Genomic DNA, 24740 nt, shown 5'->3' with positions numbered 1-24740 from the left:
CATGTTCTGTGGTCATATCTAGGATTTTATATGAAATTTGACAGCAGAGGTTTTGTCATATGGAAATTATGTGTATTCCAGATCTGAAATCTTACTCCTGGTAAAATCCTGACATTCCAATAATTTACACTTTTAACATGACTATGTGTATTATTCAGTTTTGTCAAAGTAGTAGTATTTACTGAGTTAGAGTTTAACATATTTTCCAGTTCTCTTTGGGCAAGTAGTTGAGAGTAATACTTGATATTTGTCATCAGATTATCCTAAAATAGAATAGGTACAGATTTGATTTAATTGGAAACATACTCATTAAAGAATGAAAACTTACAAAGAAGAATAAAAATATACAAAATACAAAATATGAGCTTCTCTAACTGTTTTTTTTAAATATATTGTAGACTATAGGATCTTCTATTTTATGAATAAACAATGAAAACCACTATAGTTTTATTCAAATTATTTTATCTTATTGAGGATCTTACTAGAGATATATACTAAAAAATAAGATTTTGAGTGCATATAAAATATAATAACATCTTCAGCCAGAATTTAATTTTCCATTAAATAATTTTATAGAAGCATAAATATTTTAACATGTAGTGCTTCATTCGTTTCATGACTCTACTTTCTAAGATTTAGGAGAAAAAGCTCTATACACAGTTTTAATTTCTAAATGAATCAGGTTAGAAGAGGAAAAAAATTAGAATATAGTGATAACTTTAGCCTTCGTACTACCAGCTGGAATCTTCAAAGCTTTTTGAATTTTGCTATACCAGTGGAATCTTGAGAAATGGAAAGGTTTGGGGGACAAGATGGTCCATAAACAAGAATTGTATAACCCATATCCTAGGCTACTTAAATTTTGAAGATTAAAAGGCTCAGTTAGCATCCTTGACCAGGTACAGAGGGTTTGTTTAGCTTTTGTAACAGCAGTAATGGAGCATGTATATAATAATTTTCTTCTGTAAATGCTTAGGTTCGATGTGATGATGTTTGATTGGTCTAGCTTTTTTCCTGGATATCCTGTATGGTAGCTAAAACTTGTTTATTCCCTATTATTGCAAATACAAATCAAATCATTCACTTGGCTGTTACAGAGAGGTAATGGGTTTGGCCATCTGCCTATTAGACTTTGTCTGTCTGATCTGTGGTAAACTAGTAGGTCACTGTCATCATGTTAATATTTCATGATCCATATTCATCCTTCAGATCACAGTTTTGGGAATAAATAGAGTTTATGACTCATGCTCTAACCATAACAGTACCTCTTAGTGAATGAGTTAGAAAGTAAAAGTGGATGATTCTGAATAATGAAAATCTAGTAGAAAAAAAAATAATCAAAGAGTTTGAAATTCTGTGAGCAGGGATTTTAATGTAGTAAGGGACTTCCTGAAATAGGAATTTCCTGAAATAAAAATGTGTTGTATACAGTACTTTCCAATGATTGAAACATGGTTCATTCTAGAACATTGTAGATATAGTGCTTTTTGGGGAGACACAGTGAGTCATATTAATGTAGGAAAACATTGCAAGCAATTACATTTCATAAAAATATAATCTTCTACCAATTCTAGAAAGCTGCTTTGGTATTTTGATACAATTCTCTAATACTCAGTGGAATTAATATGTTTACTGATACTCTGAAGGCTTGATTTATCTGTGTGTAGTGTGACTATTCATGTAATACCCATGGAACTATTAAAACCACTCCACTAGTTCAAAACTGAGGTGATACAGTATCAAAAAAGCTTAGTGGTACTGCCAAGAATTATGGTAAACACCAATTATTAAACTTTTATCCTGTCAGAGCTTGTTCCCCTCGTACCATCCTTCTACTTCTCTTAACTGTAATCTCCATTCTCCTTCACTGTAATATTGAGGGATATTTTAAGAATCCCCCTATACAAGGAAAGGCTTGGCTATGACTGTAAGATCTGGTTTGACATCCATGCTGGAAATCCTGAAGAAAAAAATGGGAGAGCAGGTAGAGGTACACTTAAACCTAGATTTCCATCCCTGGCTTCCTCAAGTGCTCCAAGTTTAAGGTGCTCAGTACCTTTGCTTCCAGTTTCTCCTTGAACACAGCAAGAGCTGCTAAATGCTTATCATGTTCCAAAACCAAAATCAAGGCACCTCTTCTGTACATGTCAACTTCAGTGTCCTCTCTTGCTTTTTGTTTAATAGGTCCAGCCTATACCAGGTTATGTAGCATGACTTTTAACTTGGGAGTTTCTTACTTTAACATAAAAGTTGGTAGTAAATAACTGCGATTGTGAATATATTCATTTGAGGAATTTTCGTGCATACTTTTTCTCTTAAAGAGGGGAAAAAAGGATTGATTAATATTTTTAAAGTAGGGTTTATCTCATTGCTAGATCACATGGACTTTGCTCTCAGAGGGTATCGGAAGAAAGTGTGGCTTTAAAATATTTCCAAGTGATGTATTCAGCAGACTGGATAAATACGGTGTTAGGGAGTTACTAAAACATTGATTCCTAATCCAACAGACCAAAACTGTTACAGTCTATTGGGTCAATGCCTGTGACATGATAGACCATAACAGTTCCTTTGGACATGTCAGGGGCTAATTATACACTTCTTAGTTCTCAGATCATTGACTTGATAGACCACGAAGAGGCAGATTAGAACACGCTCTAAGTATTGTCAACCTGAGTGCTTTAAAACCGAGGAGGAATTCAGAGCATTGTGGGAGAGTCAGAGAGAAGATGAAGGAGTGAAATGTTATTAATAAAAAATGGAATGACATGGATATGGTCTGTATGGATTAGCCGTGTAATTTGCAATGTGCTCCAGGCAAGGTGAGGAAGTATTAGAAGAACAAACTTTAAATAACAATGTTGAAGAAATTAATCAAGAAAGAGGCAATTTACACTCTTGCATGTTTTTACTGTAGCGTTTCCCACCTCAAAGGAGTCTAAAGCATTTGATTAGGTATTTAAATAGAATTTTTTTCCACATACCTTTGGGCTTGTCGAGTTTCTAATACTCTAAGAACCCACCTGGGGCAAACATGAGATTGTAAGAATACAGCAGGAATGGGAATAGAACTTTTACCCATGTATCCTAAAGAAGTTTTTGCTGAAAACTGCTGTAGGGTGTTTCATATCTATGCATAAAAAAAGTAAGTCTTCATTTAAACCAAACTAGCAACCAACCTCTAAACTTTTTTTTTGGCGTTTCTTCAATGAATTCTTAAATAATCCTGGCAAAGTTTTCATTTATGTGGTATTTTAGTTATAATAGGAAAAAATTATGCTGTCAAGTAATTTGTAAAGTCATTCAAAACTTAATATAATGTAAAGGGAAAGAACTGTTGTTATTCATAATTGCTAAAGTTTATAATTATAACTCTGTGGAGTTAGGAGACTATTGTGGCTAAAATGATGGTTATTAGTAAACAATAGTAATCATTTTGAAATCAGAAACCGATAAAAAATACGTTTTTGAGGCAATATTTTAAAGATTATGTGATCTACATAAAGAATAAATCCCCCATTGAAATTAATGTACATTTTATGTATTTTAGTAGATAAAAGATTGATTCTTTACACAAGGCTGACTTCAAAAGGCTGTACTTTTTGCCCTAAAGAGAGTGAGCAGTTTGTCCAAAATACAGTAATAAACAAAAATTTCAAATATAAATTAGAAGATTTCAAATTTAGCAGTCCTGGGTCATACTGCCATCAATTTACATTGCTGACATGGAACACTTCTGAAGTAAAATTACAGGACTACTTCTTCAAGTATTTAATTTAAGTGCATAGAGTGTGTTAATCACAGTAAAAGGCCAGTAATTTTTAAGCAGTTATGCCACTGAGATCAGTATGAACTCTACTATGGATTTTTGTTGTATTTAGAATTTCACCTATTAGTTTTAGGTTTCATGTTAAAATGTTAAGATCTACTTAAAAATCACCTATGTTCCTTGTGCAGATAAATATGCATCTTTAGACTCTGTGTATTGTAGTATTAATAATAAATATATTCATACTAGATATAACATATAGTGTAATCATACATAGAAAAATTCCACTGATACAGGAGGTAATATGAATTAGACCCAAGTATATTTGTATACTGTTTAAAAAATAAATAAATCAGGAAATAAAATGTGTAGATCTTTAACGTGAACTGTGAAAGGGCTACAGGTTTTTCCACTGGTTGTTTTGTGAGACACAGATTAAAAATAAGCTTTTTTTTTTTTTTTTTAAAAAAAAAAATATATAAAATATATAACACAACATCAATTTGCTGGAAATTTTCTTTATACAGTCTTTGAGGGGTAATGGAAGGAGGGAGAAGGGGAGTTTGTATGCAAGACATTGCCATAGCAGAATTACATCTGCCCGGTGTGCAGCGTGGACACCTTGTCTTTTCTCCAACCTGTTTTATGGCAACAACGTCAGGCTGTGCTAAAAGGAGCCTCTCTCTTGTAGCATTTGAATGGGTTATTTAGCTAGTTCAGTGTGAGGGCTAAAAACACTGCCTGCCCATCTGCTGGGGAAAGCCTGACATGAGAATACAAATTATGAGAAAGCACCTTCTGTTGACCATTTTTCCCTTTAGGTTTTTTTGTCCTTGTTTTGTTTTTGTTTGGTTGGTTTGTTTGTTTTCTCTCTGAGTAAAATGGAATAATACAGGCATATCACTGGTTTTGGGAATGCACATTTCCATTAGTTTCCAGAAGAGTTAGAGTTTGGGGTTTTTTTTTCTTTTCTTGAAGGTGTGCTTTTTGCAATTGCAAAAGTACTTTTTTGGTATTAAAACAAATTATTCCCATGCAAGAAGTTGTGTGAGCGGTGGCAGGATGAGATTTAATGAGGGATTTCTTTTCTTTTCTGTCTCCTGCTGTCTTTGGCAGCGTGAGTTATGGTAGAGACATCTTGTCATTGGCTAAATCACGCTGAAATGTCCTGTACTGAGCACAAAGCAGACGCAAATGAGAAGCAATGCAGAGGTGCCTAACCTGGCAGGCAAATTAAGGACTTGGTTGAGCTGCCTGAAGGCAGGGATTTAGTGCCATTTTAGACACTCGGGGGCATGTGAGAGACCCAGGGAGGCAAGGGGGACACAGGCCCTTCTGGAGTGGCAGCTGAGCCTGGGCAGATGGATGAGCTGCCTTTGCTTGGGCACTGAGGATGAGCTTTAGTGATTTCTGTGCTGTAATATTTGCAGAAGTAGCTACATTAATTTATTTTCATGCAGGGTTTTCCTTTATCTGCTTCCAAGGCCCACCTCAAAATTTCAGAAAAGAGCACTTAGTGAACTGGTCAGAAATGGTGATGGTAGGACAGCATCACCTTTGGACAAAGAAAGCAAAATATCCTCGTCCTCCCCTTTGTCTTGGCATCATTATTAGTGGTTAGGTTGAACAAGCAGAACAATTCTGTTTTTCAAAAAAAAGCTGAACAGTTCTGCAGAAAAAAAGAACCTGACATTGAAGAAATTAGTCTAAAAGTAAAATATACTTTCCTGATGCACATCAGGTCAAACTGGTTACTGCTAGTGTTGTTGAATCTTGATACTGCATGAATTATTTATAGTTTTATTCTCACTTCATTTAATATATCTTATAGGTATGGCTGTGAAGTTGTTTAGTTGTCTTGTGTTGTGATTCAAATGCTATGAGTATGATAATGTACTTTGATCTTACAGTAATGGGAATATAAAGCATGATAATAGCAAAAATCAACCTTCTAATTATAGTTATTATGCTAATATTAAAAAGTTTAAATTCTTTGATAGCCTTGATATTTAAATTTAGGACACCAGAAAGAGGGAGTTGGGGAGGACTTAATAAAGGGTTTTTAAAGGGAAACTTTGTCCTTCCTTGAATATTGCAGGAGCCATTCAAGGGGCCAGTTGTCAGCTATATTACAGTTCATAGTGAAAAAGCCCTCAACATTAGACTCCTCACAAGAGCAGCAGAGTCTTAACATTTAGAGCATGAAGGAAAAATAGTATCTTTAATAATATAATGGAGAAATAATGTATAGGTGTACAACATATAACTCTACTGGGAAAAATCCTTGCTACACTCGATAGTTGGCCCCAGATCCTTGGAGAATACAGTTTGGAATAACTCCAGTGAAGTCAGTGCTTTCAGTTAAGCTGCATCAATTTTACAGGCTGAGATTCTGATCCCTGAACTCTAAATACTGGCTGTGTTTGTAAATCCCATGGTGGTCTTACCAGAAAAAGTCAACTGATTAAATATAGTTTAAATCTTCCCGCTGTAATTTCTGTTCACTGTTGTGTTTGCCTTCATCTGAATTTCTGATGTTTTGGGGCTCTGCACTGTTTGAAGCAGTTGCCATATTTTTGGGAGGGGGTCTGCACCTCTGTGTTAAGCAAAATTCTTTCTGTCTACTTTTGTGAAGTTTCTCAGCAAAGCCTAAGAATTCAGGTGTATGAAGAATAATCACTGTATGTTAGTGGATTATAATTTCTTTTCATTTCAAATTTCCTAGAGCTAGTGCAATTATTTTTAGGGAAGTCCTGATTTCTTAAAATCCTTCTTGACCTTTAGTATGGCTTCTATTTTAAGGAAGCTCTGTGTTGCCAAGGAGAGGGATTGAAAACTTCTGGGAGTGCTGGGTGAAATTAGATGTGTGTCAAGATTTTGTACTTAATCGTGTGCTGTGTGAAATATAGAAAATGTTGAAAAGTCCAACTGTCATCCAACCTTTCAGGAAGAACAGAGAACACTTGGTCATTTGCCCCTACAAGGATTTTTTTACCTTTGTAGGGGCAAATATATAAACCTAAATGTATAAATTTCCAAGGCACAGCTGGGAGAGGTTCTGTACATCTGACGAGCAGCAGGGCCAAGGACTGCAGGGGGGGAAAGTGGTAGGTTGGTGCTTTTCTAGGAATGTGTAGTAGTGCAAACACAGAGGGGCATGTCCTTTCCCAGGCTGGGACAACTACATGGAAACTTCTAGGGGCAGAACTCAGGGTGACAGTCCATCCTCACCCCAGGCTGGAATTGTGCTTCGTGATGGTTACATCCCTCAAGTCATAAAACCCAGCAACTGAGACCCATTCTCTGAATCTCTTCCTCTCTTCCACTTCCAGGTTCTGAATTTTCCAATAATAAAGTAGGCAAATCTCTTATGTGTCAGGCAGGATCAGTGGGGGAGTCTGTACCAAATCTGTACCCAATCTGTTAGAAGTTTCTGCTCTTTCTGAGCTCCACTCTAAGTTGCCACCAACCTTTATTTTAAAGTCTACTTAGATGTAGAAAACTTAATAAAAGTTGTATGTACTAATGTTTAACTGAATTATTAGAGTTTCAGTATTAAAGAAAACTTTCACCCTAACTTAATAGTGAGGAGAATTCCCATTTTTTCCACGTGTGAAGGAGGCTAAAGTTCAGTATTGTACTGAAGATGATATAAAGCAGAATTTCACCAACTGTTCTGTAATCTATTTAACATTCCAGTAGCTGGGATCATTGCTGTTAGTGTTTATGAGGATGGGAAATGTTAAGGGAATTTTGGAGGAGTTTGAAGGGAAGTCATAAATATTCCTTAGACAGAAATGCTGATAATACTGTAACTTAATTTTTTGTGGTGGAGCATGTAAAGAACACGTACACCAAAAGCTAATCACCTTCATTGGAATATCAGGTACCTCAAACTAGAAACTCTCAGAATATGTAGATTAAAAGCAATTTAAAAAGAGAGTTAAGACTAAACATACCTACAGAAAAGATTCCTGTAGAACTAAAAGCTAAAAATGCTTTAGTAATTACAAATAGTAATTGCTACAAATAGTAATTACAAATTGTTGGCACATTTCTACTAATTTTCACATATATGACCTTTTCTAAGCTTCCTTTCAGTGTTGATATGCATGTGGCTTCTGTATCAGGTCAGGAGGCTTTAAAATTAATGTGTGGAAGTTTTTTCTGTACTACTTCAGCACAGTTAATGTGACTTGTGTGAAGCAAGACAGTGAAAGAGAACTCTTCTTGAAAAATGGGCAAATGCTATTTTTTTAGTAAAGTGCTGACAGAATAAACTTATGAAACATCTTAGGCCTCTTAATAAACTTGTGGTAGTATAAACAGGCTGAAGAAATGAGGTTATGGTATTTTTTTATTTTTTAAAAAAAAGTTGGATAGTCCAGAAGACCTAATTTCTGTGAGTACATATATAAATAACATTTACTGAAGTAATTTGTTATTAGTAATATTTTTCACTAAATAGTATATGTAATGAAAAACTTTAGTTGAGCTTCACTTAAATTCCTGTTCCTCACCTGCTTAAATATTTTGATTTAATACTCTATTATACAAGTCTTTTAATTCAGTGACCTGCTTTAATTTAGAACAGGGTACTTTTAGGGAGGTGATAAAGCTGAACCTGAAAATATTTTGTTATTCTCTTTTAAATTTGATGCTGGAGAGTATCGGTGTGATTCTGACAGCTGTAGTTTTCCTGGCCACCTCATGCCATCAGAAAAACTTTCAAACAATACTTGGTTTTATAGTGCAAGTCCCATGCCTGTCCCAATACAAAATATTAGTTTAATAATGACTGAAGATCATTCCTGAGGGCATAAGCTCTAACTGTGCTAATGAAGAATCTTGTAATAAAAGCTCTTCTATAATAAAAAGTGCAGTACAGAAAGATGGGTGTAGAAAATCATGCTTCTCTCTGTTTTGAAGCTACCCTGTGAAAAATAATGCCAAGATTGGAAATGCTGACAGAACATAGTGAGATTTGTCTCCTAGAGCTGTTGTCCATTCTACCCCAGCTTGCATCTTTCTAGGACAGTTTAGCAACAAGCAAAAATTCACATGAGGGTTCTTCACTGAAATAGTTTTGTATATTAAACAGTCATAGCCAGGATAAGGCTCAGGATCCAGTGATTAAAGATCTTCAGAAAAAACAATAAACCCTGTTTGATGCTACAGTGTGGCATGTTTTCACCTAACTCACAGCATCAAGGAGAGAGAAAGAAAGCACGTAATGCATTGGATATGCAAAAGGTCTTCTGGGGAGAAAGAGCAGGTGCCAAAACAGGGAGGTTTATGTCAGATGTGGGGCCTCAGAGGCATGTATTTGTTAGGAGTCTGCCAAAGGGGCTACAGGGAATGGAGCAGAGGAAATTAGGACATATTCAAACCTTCTGAAGATGGTGTAATGCAGGTTCAATAACTACCCCAAAGGAAGAAAGTGCATCTAAATCACTAAATAGTACTTCTGTTATCCTCTCCTTCTGTTCTTATCTGAGTTCAGGAAACATATCAAATGTTTAAATATTATTTATTTTTTCAAACTTTAAAAATATTTTTATTACCATGCTGGTAAAAAACGTATTAGTTTTCAATTTGCTAGGAGAAATAAGAAATTGATGTATAGGCTTGAGAGGAGCAACACTATGCAGGGTGTTTGCCCTTGGGAAGTAGCTGCTGGGATGGAACACAGCCATTTGGAGTCCCAGCAGCACATTTTCATGACCCACACTGTCTGGGTTTCCATCAGAGAGCTCAGACTGCCAAAGGGTGCCAGTCCTGCACTTAAAAGGATTGCACTTAGCCCAGGGTGTGAGTATCTAGCAGGCTGAATATATCCAATTGTACATTGAGATCAATGTGTTAGTCATGTTATCCTTTCAATTTTTTTTTCTCTTAATCTCCCTTATAACCAGTAACAACTTTTAAAATTTTATTTAAACAACAAAAAATGTTTTCTAGTTTTTAAATCTGTGTTCTTTGAAGTATAAACCAGTGAGCAGTAAAAATTTAGTTCTGTACTTTCGCTGCTAATACACAAATTAAATTATGAAAGTGATTCTGTATTTTAATAGAGCAGAGCTTATTGTATAATAAAGTTGGGTCCACTTACATTTCTTGTACATTTTTGAATCATTAAAAGTGTAGCAGTGATGAGGAACACTAAACCGACCTAAAACGCATCATGAATTTTCATCATCTCTTCCTTGTGAGATTTTTAAGCCTTGTATACTCAATATAGTTAGTGCAGAAAATTGGTCTTTAAAGGGCACAGCCCTGCATTTGCAAAGGACTGAGCTGGGTTAGGTGTCCTTTGCCAGGTCTGCTTTTCAGCTGCTTCAAGACAGATGGAATATGATGCACACAGTGTCAGCCTTGCTCTGAAGGACTCCTTTTGCAAACTTTGGGGTTGTCCACACTTAGGAAGAAAACTTGTGTAGTGATGCCTCTGATGAGCAGTTCTCCCTCTAGGTCTATGTGAACAGTAGTATAGAATTTAGTTAAATAAAAAACTGCCACTATAAAAACATTAAAGCCATCCAAGTTCTAAAAAATGTATTGTAATTGTTACAAATAACACCTAATTAGTTATATAAATAAAAATGAACTGGCTTATTAAACTCCAGCATCTAGTATTTTCATTCTCACAGATGCTATGCTGACCAGTATGGAACTTTCTACTTTTAAAACTTCTGTATGGAGTTGTGAAATTAATTTTACAAAATCAAAGCACAGGAAAAACAGTCTCTTCCTATGAAGCAGTATAACAAGGAATGCTTATAGTAGATGATTTTTAAATAGGTATCACTTTGGGTTCCTTTCTTTTTTTAATTAGTTTTCTACTGACAATTACTAACGAGTTGGTTAAAACAAAGTAAGATTTCAGAACAGTTTCAATAACGTTTGCCATTCCAAAAGACAAATTGCAGGGTGTCCTGGGTTCTTTCTGTAGGTACTAACCCAGCATATTCTCCTTGCAGATAATTCTGTACTTTGGCATCTGGGCATAGAGTGTCTGGGGCTCAGTGTTCCACTGTTCTGAGCAGAGATAAAAAGAGGAGTTTCTCAGTAACCTGTTTAGAGATAGTTTTTAAGGAAAGGTGATCCTTTCATTTAGATGAGAGGGCAGTTTAATAACTTTGTAGAAATTAATCAGAAGAATTTTCTGTTCAACAGTAGCTGGTGAATCTGCATTGCTACTGGCTGAATCCCTTTTAGGCAAGCCTCTAACTTTTTCTCTCTCTATAATTATCACAAGAGGTGATAGCAGTAAATACAGTGACAAATTATGCTACCTAAGAAATGCAGAGTAGCTCTGTATTTATATTGCGAAATCGATCCCCCTTTGTTGTTTTTTTTTTTTTAAATTCATGTCTTTAGCATTACACGCAAGGCAAATCTCATTAGCTTGTGAAACTGTTGCAGATGACAAAATAAAGTGTAAAACTACCAATTGTACATCCAAGTGAAAATGAAAGAATGTTCAGTTTGATGACTAAGTTCACACTAAAAGTATCTCTGGTAGGGCAGAGGCAATGATCAGGTATTGCTTTTGGATTTAGTCAATGCTGTCCCTGTAGTACAGATTGCAGATTCCTTGTTTTGTTTTTTCCCCCTAAAATGTGAACCTCTAAGTAACAAGGTTCACAGATTTCTAAATGAAAATTTCAACTCTCTTTAATACGTTGTAGGTGAAGTAATAAAAATAGATTTTGTTCTCTTGGGGTTTAAATCTTCAAGGCTCTGTTACCCCTAAGAGATGTTTGCTCCTGAACAAAATAGGTTCAGTAGGATCCTCAGGGTACTTAATGCTTGCAGAGCTAAGTTTTTCCAGGTAGTTCTTAATACTAGCCAGACCTAGTTCCTTCTGGCTCCTATTTATTAGGCTCTTGCATTTTAAAGCTGTGCAGAACAGAGAGTTGCAGTTTTTCTATGTGCCTGGCAGAGCAGGAGGCAGCAGCTCTGTGCAGTTGGGAGTAAAACAAGTAAAACTTGTGAACCCAAGTGTTAAAACTTCACCCAGGTTCTTTATTAATCCTGCACAACACCAAAATATTACAAGGAAGCTGTGTATATGCATATAAAGGAATCAGTCGATGTTAATCCTTAAACATGGTTTCCACTAACCCAAATCCTGTTTGCTTTGACTTCGGAAAGGACAAATCAGGATTTGTGGCATAATGAAGTTTTCTGCATTTTGAATTATTAGCGTATTTAGCATTTCTCTTTTTATGTTACCTGGTTTATAAAAGAATTTTGCAAGAGAAGGTTTATATGAAATTACTCATATCTCTAGCTTATTCTCCTAAGATTCTGCAAAAGACTTTTCTATGTATTTGGATGACAGTATATGAGAATATACTATGTCATTTTTTTTAACAAATAGCAGAAAATTAATTTTCTGATTGTAGTTATATTAGACATAGAAAAAGCAAAATATTTTACTTTCGATATCCTCCTTTCAGATGCACAAAGTAAATTGCAATTTAATTTTTTTTTCCAAAGCGCTTTTTACATATTTTGCAGTAGTGCCCTTTAATAGCTATATCAATATATTGTTTTATTTTTATTAGACTTCATAAATATATTGACATATCTGTAACACTAAACATGAAGCTTCCAATGCAAGAGTTTGTACATAGTCCATATCCAAATGTCACCATTATTTCATTGAAAAGATCCCAGCATGTCTACCTCATGATCCTTATGAACTCTATAGTACTGAAATACGTCAACACTTTTTCTTGCTACATTCATTAAAATTAAGCACCCTTCCCCTACCCCATCTGTAAACATCAAGTCAATTGGCAGCTAGCACATTTCCCAGTCAGCAAGCAGTATTGTGAATTTTATCTTCTCTTGCAGAAATCAATTCGTCTTCGTTGCAGCAGATGAAATTTCTTGTAACACCTCTGCAGGTAACAATCATTGATACTTCTTGATGCATCCATCCAGGTCTCAATATCCTTTTTCACATGCTGCATTGAATCGTAAGACAAGGCATAGGAAAGTCCAGAGTTATAAATCTTGGGGATAGTTTGATTAATTTGTAGCTTCAGCCTATAGGTTCTGCCCTAGAGAAGCCGTCAGGTTATTGTGCTGACTTTGGTGTTTTGTTTCCAGTTTAAATATCATATGGCCTAGTACATAAGGATGTGTTAAACCTTCTGATAAAAACTTACTGGGCAGTGCAATCGAGACTGTGACTTTCAAAAAGCCAAACCAAACAGAACTGATGAAAAGAGCAAAGGCTTAGATGTTTGTAGGACATTGTAAGTGCTATAGATTTAACAATTTTCTTTTCAACTCTTTGGGGGCAAATGATGCCCACAAGGGTACAGCAGACCCTAAAGCACTCACAAAGTCTATCCTATGGATAAGATAGTGGGAGAGAGGGTCTGTGCCTTCAGAGGATCGCTCTCTAGTAAGTAAAAAGTCTTGATATACTATCATGTTGTAAGCCTTGGGTATAGAAAAATGAATAATGTCTTTAAAAGGTAATGGTATTTTGTAAATATATTGAATATGTCAAGGGATTTTCTCTCTTTTAAGCAATAGAGTTTGAACAAGTTTAGTCTTAATTCAGGTAAGGATGGTATTATATTGCTGCATAAGAAATCAAAAGGCAATATAAATAGTAATAGTGATGGGACTTATTCTGCCAATAATGTTATGCAAAAAATCGAGTTCATAGAAGTTGCTCTTATTGAAGGATGAAAGGGTATATAGTGTGAAACAAAATGTTGGTGTTAAGAAGTGTTTATTGATAAAGTTTTATATTAGCAGAAATATGAGAAAGGTGATGAGGTTTCTGTTTATGCCATAATGTTCTACATAGCAACAAATAAAAAGCATTTATGTATGAAAAAGAAAATCATAGCTAAACCCAAAATATACTAAAATTGTAGTAATGTCTATGCCAGCTATAGCAACTTTGATGGTAATCTGAAAAGTTCTTCTGTAATAAAACCTGATTTAACATGGGTTTTTCCAAGTCCTATATCATGAGTAAAATACATTTTGAGCAGTCAATACTTGTCACATTCTTGACATCACTAGACTTGGATTTTGGCTTCCATTATTTCCCTTGAGCTTCCTGCTCAGCTCTTCATTGGAATGAGCTCTAGTAGGAAGGCTATTAATTTGTAAGTCTAAGTCTTGCTAAGTCAGAATAAATATAATTATTTTAGCAATTTTTATACTTGGAATTCTTGAGTTAGATGTGGGGTCTGTGGGGCCTGTTTTGCAGAGTGAACCCTTCTAAGCAGTAATTTTTGCTCTAATAAAGACATTTTTCCCCCTCAATTCAGGCACAATTTAAGTGCCCAAGACTGTATTATACACATTCTGTATTGGAATTCCAGTAAAAAATATGACACTCTTATTTATCAGTACATTCAGTGAACTTCACACAAAAGGAAATAGATCTCTGTGTATATTTATTAAAACTTTTCAGTTTACCAGCTGATTACCTCTGTTGAATTGATTCAACAATAAGATATTTTTGTTAGGTATATTTTTGACCATGTGATAAACACATCCATCATAGATGACTGCAGGTGCCTTTTCTTGCTATAAGATATGAAGTGGAAAGCTAATGAAAGCCTATATCTTCTGTTTCTAATATACTAAAGTTTTAGTAATAGAATTTAAAGGACTTTTGGCTTTATAAAAAAATAACTCTCTGGCCCATATTCCTGGGATTCAAGTTGCCAAAGTTGAATTTGGTCTTTTGAATCTGTAAGTTGACTCGCAACTAATTTATTATCTGATGTTTTCTGTTTTAATACGTGGAGCATATATAGAGTTACATAAACCTTTAGAACCAAAGTTAACCTTCCTGTGGTTTTTCAGATGCATGCAAAACAGCTGCAGTATGATTTTATACTGCTTTTTTTAGTGCTCCTAAACTCAATTGCAGTAATTTAACTGTGTTTGTAGAATTGATATGAAGTGAAGATACTGATAATATGCTCAATGTTTGAAATGTGAGTATATGTATGTTTGTATTGTTTCCTTGTAAAGAATGTGTGTCTTTGTAGACTTCAAGTAGTAATATAACAAGTAAAGTTTTGGTTGGAATTTTATCATCCAATGGAAATGGGAGGTCTTGGATGATTCTGCTGGTAATATTCACTCTTCTCTCCCTAATACTTTATCATTCCTGCCAGAGGATACTTAGCCCTCAGCCACATGATAATCTTATTTGATTTGGGAATAAAGTAATCTTGAGTAGATAAATGTGTTAATGAACAGACATCGTGTCCATATACACATTTCTATTTAAATATGTGTATCTCTTCTTGAATGCACATTACATAAGGAAAACCTCTTCAGGTATCTGCCAGAGGGGTCCTTCCATGGGAAATTTAAGAGCATTTCACTCTTGATTGCATCCAGTGCATTCTGAGGCTAAAAATAATTACTCTTCAGAAGAGAAGTTCTGCACTTATGGGATAGATCTTCTCTGGCAGGAATGATTAAAGGGTTTGCAAACAGATTTGAACTAGAACAGAGGCAGGGAAACTATCAGAAACCTCCTAGCAGTCTGATGATGGAATTTTAACAAGGATCTCTGAAGACCTTCCTCTAGCAAATCTCTGACAATAGTTACATTAGGGGAAAATTAATCCTGAGGTTCTTGGCTGATGGGGGCAATGGGCATCTTGGCCTGTCAGGTCTGGATAAATCAGAATGAGACTCAGAATAAACCCTTGGTTTATTTATGTGTTGGTTGCAGAACATTGTTCATTTTGCATCTTTAGCATTTTTAGTGGATTTTTCAAATCAGTGCTCAATCTGTTTTTTTTTCTTTTAGGTTTTATAAGATCAAAATTCATATTTTGTAAAGAAACGATACTTTTAGTGTCTTTTCCAAGTGCATTCTAGGATGTACCTGCATATTACACTTTATATTTTTTGTGTAAAAATGAGACAGGATCATTATTCTAGATTTATATTATTCTCTCTCTTCTTCCAGTTTTTAACTGTTATCCAACCTCCATGTACAAACAAAATAATCCAGTGTGGATGCATGCTTCATATTATTTTTCTCCCAAGTGTATTTGCAATGGTTTTGGAATAACAGAGAGAGAGAGGCAAGTGTATATATAAACCTGAATTTACAATGAAGTATGGTGGAAGTGGAAATAACATCTGTCCCATTGTGACTGTATTTATTTACATTTCTGAGCAGAATCAACCCCAGGAGGAGGTATTGTGTGTTTGTGTGTGCACGCAAAGGAAATGCTTTATAAAGCTTTAAAAGTTGACAGTCTTAGATTAAGTTATTGACCTCCACTTGGAGAAAGATACAGTCTCCAAAATAGATTAAACATTCTGAAAGGTTTAATTTTATAACTCTAGGAAAGATGTTGCATACAAGCAGGCAGCTTTAAAGAAACAAACACTGGAGTTTGTACTGTTGAAATATTTGAAGAGAAAGAATAATGGCCATTTTTAACAAATGCAATTGCTCCAATCATTGCAATTTTCCTCTATACCATCATTAACCTGTCAGCACTAACACTGCCACAAATGTAATTTGTTAAACAGTAGCAAATATGGAGATACTTATTTAAAAGCAAATCAATATTGGATGAAGTGCTTAGAATAGTTACGGTGCCTGTTGTGGCAAACCTACCTCTTCTGTGTTATATGAATAATTTTAGCTGGTCAAAATTTTGCCATACATAATTGCATACATCTCATTGACCTATTCATGTGTCTGGTAGGAGATACTGATCACATCAAACTCTTGCAAAAGAATTTTGAGCGAGTATAATCCAAACTGCTTTGGAAGAATGCAGCTTCGGAGGTATTTCCTTTAGCCCGTTAGAATTACTGTGTGAAGACATATGCTCAGTTGTGAGAGGTTCTTCCCTTTTAGTGTTGCTGCCAATGGGTTTGACTTCATTTCATGAAGCAATTTGACTGGGAAAATAACCATTTTCTATGAGATGCTTTTATTATTATGTTATGCTCTTCCGCTAATCAAATAAAAAATGAAGATGAAGGAGCATCTGTAAGGTCTTTGTGCCAGTATTTATTTAAGGCTGTACTGCTGTTCCCTGTGAAAAATGGCAGATACTGAAGTTTTTGCTCTGGAAAGACTAGGAAATGTTGCACTAATGCACAGAATTAAACTTCTTCTATAAATTCAAGTGTCCTTTATGTTGGCAGTTTAAACTTGCGTTTACTGCTGCTATAAATAGTTGCTTATATGGAATTCCATTCGTTACAGCTTTTACTGCTCTCAGTAGTTGTGTGGTAAAGATGTTCAGCTATTCGATCAGTTGATAAAAATCAGTAAACACTTTGATTATCCTCTGTTCTTCTTTCATGAAGTTTGATTAATTCCTTTTTCTCACCCAGTGAAAACACTGGCAGCCCTCGCTGGCATCTTTGTCACTATCTCTGTGACAGCTCTGCCTTCCCCGTGCTCGCAGTTCTAGGTCAGTTCGCATGGCTAGTCAAATGTGACAACATGACAAGATTAAGTAAAGCTGAGGTTCTGTGATTTGTAAATGGAGGATTTGCAATGTGAAGCTCCTTTGATAACAGAAATAGTGAATAATCTGTGTTTGTCCTCAACAAGTGCGTTAGAAGCATGCGTGCATCTTTGGGCTGTTTTTTTTTTAATGAAGCAACTGGATTTTTTTTCTCTCTGATAGACTGCAAGTAGTGCCCATGAACGATGGTCCGTGTGTGTGCATGTTTGTATGCCTATATACAATAATTAAATGAACAAGGATTCAGTTTTAGTATCTTGAGATTATCATATTCCATTTAAAACATTAAAAAATACTCTGGTTGCATTCTGCACGACTTAACACACAAGTACAAAAGACTGCTTTCCAATTTAATAAACAAAGTACTCAGTATATTTATTATTGAACTAGATAAGAATTTGTTCAAGGTCTATTTCCCTGAAATGTAACAGCAACAGTAACGGGAAAATGCTTTACAGATCAAAGAAATACTTGGTTTTCATTGGAATAGAGCTGGTTTTAGGTGTCACTTGATGGCAAGCCACAGTTTCCCCAGTGGCTTTTTTTAAAGAACTTTATCTGAATTCTCAGTTCCTTGGATAGAGGCTACACAGAAAGATGGTGGTGGTAGCATAGAATTACTATGTTAGATTTTTGACAAGGCATCAACTGAAATTCCCACATTTGTGTAAATCCAGACAGCAAGACTGAAACTTGAGTAAAAGCTTTTAAGCTGAGGTCTGTCCCTGAGATTGCTCCATAGCAGTTATTCAGCATCAGTTCAGGAAAAAGTCACCTGTGCTGCTGTTTGTTACACTTCTATGTTTCTGCAAAGTAACCAGTATCAATCATGTTTGGTTCAATGTTTAAAGCGGTGGTAGCTCAGCTTTGGCTGGCTGCAAACATCCCACAAATTTCAGAAAAATCTTAGGTTGGCAAACAGAAGTAAAAATGAAAACCACATCTGAGCACCAGTAACCAAAATTTCTGCAAAACATGCCTGTCAATTAACAAGAAAATTAACTGGCCAAATTGAGCTATGACATAAACAAGTAAACAGTCAAGAACTGGAAACTCATCTCTACATACAGAAAATTCTGCACAGGCTTCTCAAGTTTCTCCTTGCTCCAACCTGCAGGGAAAAGTAAACACTGCTTTTAATATTTCATCAATGACATATTTATGAAGATCCTTTCACAGAAACCTTTCATTATCACCCTCTCCCTGGAAGACCCTGGTCAAGTTTCTTATCTCTGGGAAAACCTAGGAATGGTAGTGCTGTACTGACAGGAAATCCCTTATGGCTCTCCAAGCATCCAGGAGTTCAGCACACCTTGAAGTTTCCCTGTTTCCTTGTGCTGCCTGTCTCTTCCTAATTCTTTCTCTGCTCCACATCACAAATCTGTAGCACATTCTAGGTCATGAAAGAGGAAGATGGCATGCAATAAAGTATATTATGGTCCTCTCTTGTTCAGTGACCTTAGTGCTTGATAATGGGCATTTAAAACTTTGCATAAAGAATTTTAGCATTCTTAACCTTTCCAATCAAGCAAAATGACCAGAAACTATTTTTATCAGCAGATTTCAATTTCCTTGGTCTCATGTTAAAATTTCAGAGACATCTTTCTCCATGGCCTTCTGAGATATGGAGAGAGACTCACTGGTCATTCAGGTGACTGAGATGCCTGAAGTTGCTTGGTGTTAATATCTAAAATGAAGTTAGTTGCTTGGTTGCAGGTGCTTTGAACACCATAAGCAGATACCATCCTACTGCAGGGAGATGAATTTTAAGTTAAAGGGCCACCACTGCTGCACAGGTTTGACCCACTAGGTCTGAAATACTGCTCAGCAGTGTGGTGTGTGACTGGTGTGGACAGGAAGGAGCTCAGCTGCTCATGTCATCACCATTATGTGACCCAGAGAAACAGCACTGTGTTAGTCACTGGAATCATTTATCTGGACGAGGCCAGGTTACCCTTCCTTTCCTTATATTCCTTCCGCTTCTTTACTAAAGTCTTCACATCTTTGTGTAAAATTTCACTTAGGTCTGCCTGTACCAGAGGGCAGCTGTGGATTGCCCCTCCCATGCCACCTGCCAATGGCAAGAGGCACATCCTGCAGTGATGCCCATTCCCTGGGTGAGCAGGAAACAGTCTGCACTGGACCTCCCCAACTTCACCACAACCCACTCCTTCACTTGCCTCTTTGTGAAATTCAGTACTAATTGTCAGCACAACAATTTCAGTAATTTAAGGTTGTTCTGGTTAAAGATCCAACACGTTTAGGTCTGAAGAAGAAACTATTTTTTCACTTGATTGTTCAGTTATAACCAAAGCTGGTAAAGAATGGATAATATTTTGGAAAACTTAGAAATATGGGCTTTTCAGTGGTACACACACTTTGCTTGTAATATGGCAAGTAATGGGGTATGAGATCTCAGCTAGGTTTAGCTGAGGTAGTGACCAGTTCTTAACTTCTCTCTTCATAGTTCTTAAGCACATTCATAATTTTCTTTATTTCCTCCAGTGATGTTTAGATGTGAAAAAATGTGTTAGCTTGGTTCTTATTTGTATGGTGAAATTTTCCTGACTGATGCTATTATCAAACACTATAATATGTATGTTATTAAGAAGCTTCTAAACGTGTCCAGTATTGGATCTCCACTGTCTGTGCTACATCTGCATGGAAATACCACCATAGCACTAAAGAACTTAAAATCCTGAAATTGTAATTACAGTTAGAGAGACTTTAACAGTACCTACTGCTGAAGACTTATATATTCCATTTAAAAAGCCCTACTGAAATAAATCTCACAATTTCCCATTTTTAATTCTCTCTTTTTTTCTTCCTTTGTTCCATGGACAACAAATTGTCCTTTATGTAGTATTTTAGCATTTTTAAACCCTCTGCTGAAGATGATTGACAAGATTGAGGAGTAGCATAAGTAAAGAACAGAGATGGTGGATAGTTTACAGTTGTATTTATAGATGTTAACATGGCTACACTTTCTCTTCTCAGTTATTTCCCAGTAAGTTGTTAGTCCAGCTATTTAAGAACCACTGTCAGTATGGTAACAAAATGCTAGCAAAACATTTTTTTTTCCCATTATGTCCTGAATACTTGTCCCAGATACTGGAAACTAGTGGAACATACCTTGTGCTAATTAGTGATGCATCAAAATCATTCATCAGATGTGTTCTTAGACAAGGATTTGTGAGTGCATGTATTGTTTTCGATACATTGATTTAACATCCTGTAAAATACACACAGATAATCCCATTGACTATTAATTTATTCAAAATACCTGTCCTACATTTTAATAAATTGTTTACCTAGAATGATTATTTCCAATGTAAATGGTCACAAAGCATTTAAATGCCACTAATTTTAATGAGGAGTAAGCACACTGGCAATAATAGTGAATAAATGCACCAGTGACTGTGTGACTGAAGCAGCTTACTGATTTGCAGTGTGACAATATAGTTTAAATCCTTCTTACTATTTTCAGCATGGAAATCAGAATCTATTCTGCTAACCTTCTGAGCTTCTAAATTTGGTGTCATGCAAGGGCGTGTTTAAAAATTAGCATTTAAAAAGAAACCCACTTGCTTTAAGTTTAAGCTGACACTGTTCCTTTCCTCTGTGGAAATGAAATTTATTAATCATAATAAAACCATCATATTCTGAAGGTAGAGGTCACCCTGAGGAGGAAAAAAAAAAAGTCTATTCATCACAGAGGAATTTCAATGCATTTTTTTCCCAGATAATACCTGAGCATGTGTTCTTTCCCCTTTGGAAATATATTCTTCCATGTTTGTGCTTACATATGTCAAGTGTATTTAGGAAGGTGCAAAAATGAGAACTTTGTGATTTAATTTCATATACTTTTTTTTCTTTTACAGAAGATTTGGAAGAATGCTTTTTGTGTTTTGTGTTTACATTGCACCACATTTGTTTAAGTGGAATTTCAATATCCTGTAAAAGAAAAAGAAGTGTTTCTCATTTTAACAAGAATATACGCATTACTAATTCTGAAATATCATTTCCATGTTAATATCACAGTCCGAACTTTAGCATTATCATATTATAAATGTAAAATATTCTTTTTAAGGAGCAAGGGTTGACTTTACTCACAGTTCTCACGTTAGGATTACTTCACAGTTCTTTTGTTTTAAGGAAGAAACATAGTTTATATAGTAGAATGAAAAAAGCAAGTAAAACACTGAGTGATTAGTACTTTGGCAAAAGAGTAATAAAATGCACTCAGAAGTCAACACTGGGTTGAAACGGTCATATTTTCATCTTTTTAAATTGCTTATTGTGTGTGTTTATCCATATTTTCCCCTTAGTTGTCAAGATTTTTGTGAAATCATGATATAATATTAGAAACATTTTATTATCAAAGTGTTGTAAATTTGCCAGTTACTTCAGTAGTTGACTTAAATATAATATTAATTTAATAAAGCCCTACCAATATGTATTCAGGCTTGTTCCTTCCTTACAAGTGGCCCTTGCATTTAGGCTACTTAATCCCCTGGCATGGGTGACCCAGGAGACTTTGTTTTGTGAGTTTTTGACTGGGACACAGTCAAGGATCCTGCAGGAATGGGGTGTAGGATGGACACAAAATGCACCCCTTAATCTAGGCCAAAATGAATGTAATTGCTACAGATCTAAATTTACAGCCCTTGCTCAGTATTGCAGCAAACAGATAGAAAAAAATAAAAGAATAAAAAGAAATATACTGAGTCCCATTGCTTTAAAAATAATAGTCATAGCATTAAAGCTGTATAATAATAGTCCAAGCAGTTCCTCCTCTGTGTTACTTGGGCCATGAGGGAAATTTATAATGCTGAAAACACGTCTAGCTTTGAATTAATTGTTTTCCCTTTCTAGATGTCTTCTTACTGTTTGAATGAGATTTGGCTGAAAAGAATTCAAATTTTATACTGATGTTTAAAGTGGATTCTCAGACTTTAAAAATAGGCATACAGAGTTAATGTCTTCTTCAGTTCAATGTAGATGGACAAGACATAAGAGATTCTCTAATGGCTACTATCAAATCTCTAAATTCTGTTTGCATCCTAATGTGGAGGGGTTACCAAGGCTGAGGTTTATGGAAGTTCTTCCTACTAAAGAGGCTCCAGAGGGCGAGATCAGTATCGAACCTGCTCAAAGAAGTCTCAGGCTCCTTTTCCAGCTCAAAGAATCCCAAAGTCATTTACCCAACACAGACTGTTGCAATCGATTTTCCTTCTGTTTTTTTCAGTGGGAACTGCCTGTTTTCTTTGTTGTTAACTGCCTTGGATAGTTTCCAAAAATAGGTATTCATGGATATCAAACATTTGAATAGAATTGATATAGAAAGAGGAATTAATACGTTTTATGTAAGTCTTTTAGACCTATTTTCCTGAGTTTGAGACCAGGTCTTAAGGAAAGTGATTGCCTAACACAGTGTTACCCCTGGATATCCATATATGCCTTTGATAGCAATGAGGACTTCTCTGCCCAAATCTAAAGTAAAAATAGGTGTGGAGTAAGATATAGAGCCCACATTCCTGAAATTGTGGTACTTTAATAGCTTAACTCATTTTTAATGTGTTATCACTTCACAGAAATTTGGATTTACTAAGTAAACAGGACAGTACAACTGAAGGCATTCAGCTACAATGGTTTTACTTTGTACTGAAACACACAGATTTTAGAGTACTTCATAAAAGCATAGATAAACTTTACATTTGTTCAAAATGCTGGACTCTATTGAAAAAAATGGTTAATTCACAATACTGAGTATTAACAACGTGCACTTGGAAGTTTGAACTTCCTGAATTTTTTTCTACTTTTTTTTTTTTCCATCAAGGTGTGTGGTTATATATTCTTGGAAAAGGAAAAGCATGTGAATTCTGCAAATCTGTGACCCTGGGCTTGTTCAGAGAGTCAGGGATGGGAGTGTAAAGTCTCTCTCTTTTCCGTGCCGAACCCTTTTGCCTTCAGCCAGCACAGTTGTCCCAGGAGGTTATTTGCTGGGATTTCCATATGAAATGAATCCCTCCTAATCTTGCAAATTTTGGCTCAGTGAGATGGAGAATTAAAGACTACCTTGTCTGTGATAATTTCTGCTCCTTCCTTGAAGATGTCACTGAGTGGGTGGGAATATCTAGTTCAGATAATTTGGACCTTTACCTCACAGCCAGGACCCACAGTTGTGGGTGGTGGAGAATTGCATATGCCATGGGAACATTCCTTTCTCAGCTTTCCCTCAGCTGATTAGCTAGAAATCCACTAATCAGATTCCACTTGTGGAGGAGCAAATACGTGATAAAATAAGACAACTGGCCTCTTTTCAAAAAAAGTAAGTTCATATATGTATCTGAAAAATAAGGTAGTTACAGAGAATGAGACCAGTCTGTGGTTAATGTTCACATAAGGCTAAAAAATAATGATTTTGTAAAATATTTTTAAGAGATATCAAGGATATTAAAAAAACTTAGCTTGTTTACTATATTGGCCTTCGTACACAGGACAACACTTTAATTACAAGATTACTTTTGTTGGTGTATGTGACACCTGGGAGCAAATGGAAATTCTTTGATTATAGAAAGTGTTAGAGATGTGCAGGGAAACCTGTACCCAGCTGACATGTCCATCTCCCTGATGGTTGTGAACATCCAGGGGTAACAGTGTTCACCCTTGGAATGGGCAGCAAAGCTTTGTGTTTCCAGGTGGAGCAGAGGACTGGGCCAGCAAATGGGCCAGGTGTACATGGAAAGGAGCTTTGAAGTAGTTTCAACTGTAAGGATTTTGTGCGGGGAGAAATGACGTAAATCTGATTTTCACATCACTGACTTTGCCTGGTTGTAGCAGGAACTTGGCCTGAAAACTGAGACTTCAGCTGTGCAAATGGTTTAGGGAGACACTGTCTCTTCTGTAGAAAGATCAAGAATGTGCATGAAAGACCAGCATGTTTTTTAAAACCACTCTACAGCCACTCTCCTTAGCCTGATAATGATTCCTAATAGTCTCATAAACCTAATTATACATTTACTGTCATTCGTAACCTCAGCATTTCCCAAAGGATATTGTTTTGAATCTGTGAAGTGAGTTTATTTGTAAGGAATTTGGCTAGAACGGAATATTTCATTGCGACCATTTCGTTAATATTAATAATATCTGGTTTTAACTTTTTTTTTCTCTCTTTTTTTTTTTTTCCATTAATCTTAAATCTATTTTCTTTTCAGTTACGGACGAGTTTATGCTGCAGACCCCTACCACCACACACTTGCTCCAGCAGCCACCTACGGCGTTGGTGCCGTGGTAAGTGATCATTTCCTCCTCTTCCTCATCCCCGTCTTTCCCATCTCCCCACGCTCCACTCTCTGCTTGGATCTTAGCACGGTTGACATCTTCTCACTTTTAGTTAATTGAATTTGTCTCTTGTGCTAACGGCAGCTAAAATGCCACATTAATCCTCCCAGTAAACTTGA

The 24740-nt window shown here is 35.7% G+C and overlaps 1 protein-coding gene across 30 annotated transcripts in view; it reads left to right on the top strand.

The window, feature by feature from the left end:
• Positions 1 to 24740, top strand: part of RBFOX1 (RNA binding fox-1 homolog 1) — a 1129454-nt gene that overhangs the window by 1100919 nt on the left and 3795 nt on the right. For 25 of the 30 annotated variants that reach the window (XM_027684196.1, XM_027684197.1, XM_027684198.1 and 22 more), the window contains one exon: positions 24495 to 24570. In XM_027684196.1, the coding sequence (XP_027539997.1) occupies positions 24495 to 24570 (76 nt within the window). Of the gene's footprint in view, positions 1 to 12631; positions 12685 to 24494; positions 24571 to 24740 lie in introns of all 30 variants that reach the window. The other 5 variants (XM_027684195.1, XM_027684193.1, XM_027684186.1 and 2 more) reach the window with 1 other exon arrangement.

The sequence above is a fragment of the Neopelma chrysocephalum genome, unplaced genomic scaffold (assembly GCF_003984885.1).
Source record: "Neopelma chrysocephalum unplaced genomic scaffold, ASM398488v2 Primary Assembly neopelma1_65b, whole genome shotgun sequence".
Lineage (NCBI taxonomy): Eukaryota > Metazoa > Chordata > Aves > Passeriformes > Pipridae > Neopelma > Neopelma chrysocephalum.
The sequence above is the reverse complement of the archived record's forward strand: the minus strand, read 5'-3'. Positions and strand labels throughout refer to the sequence as shown.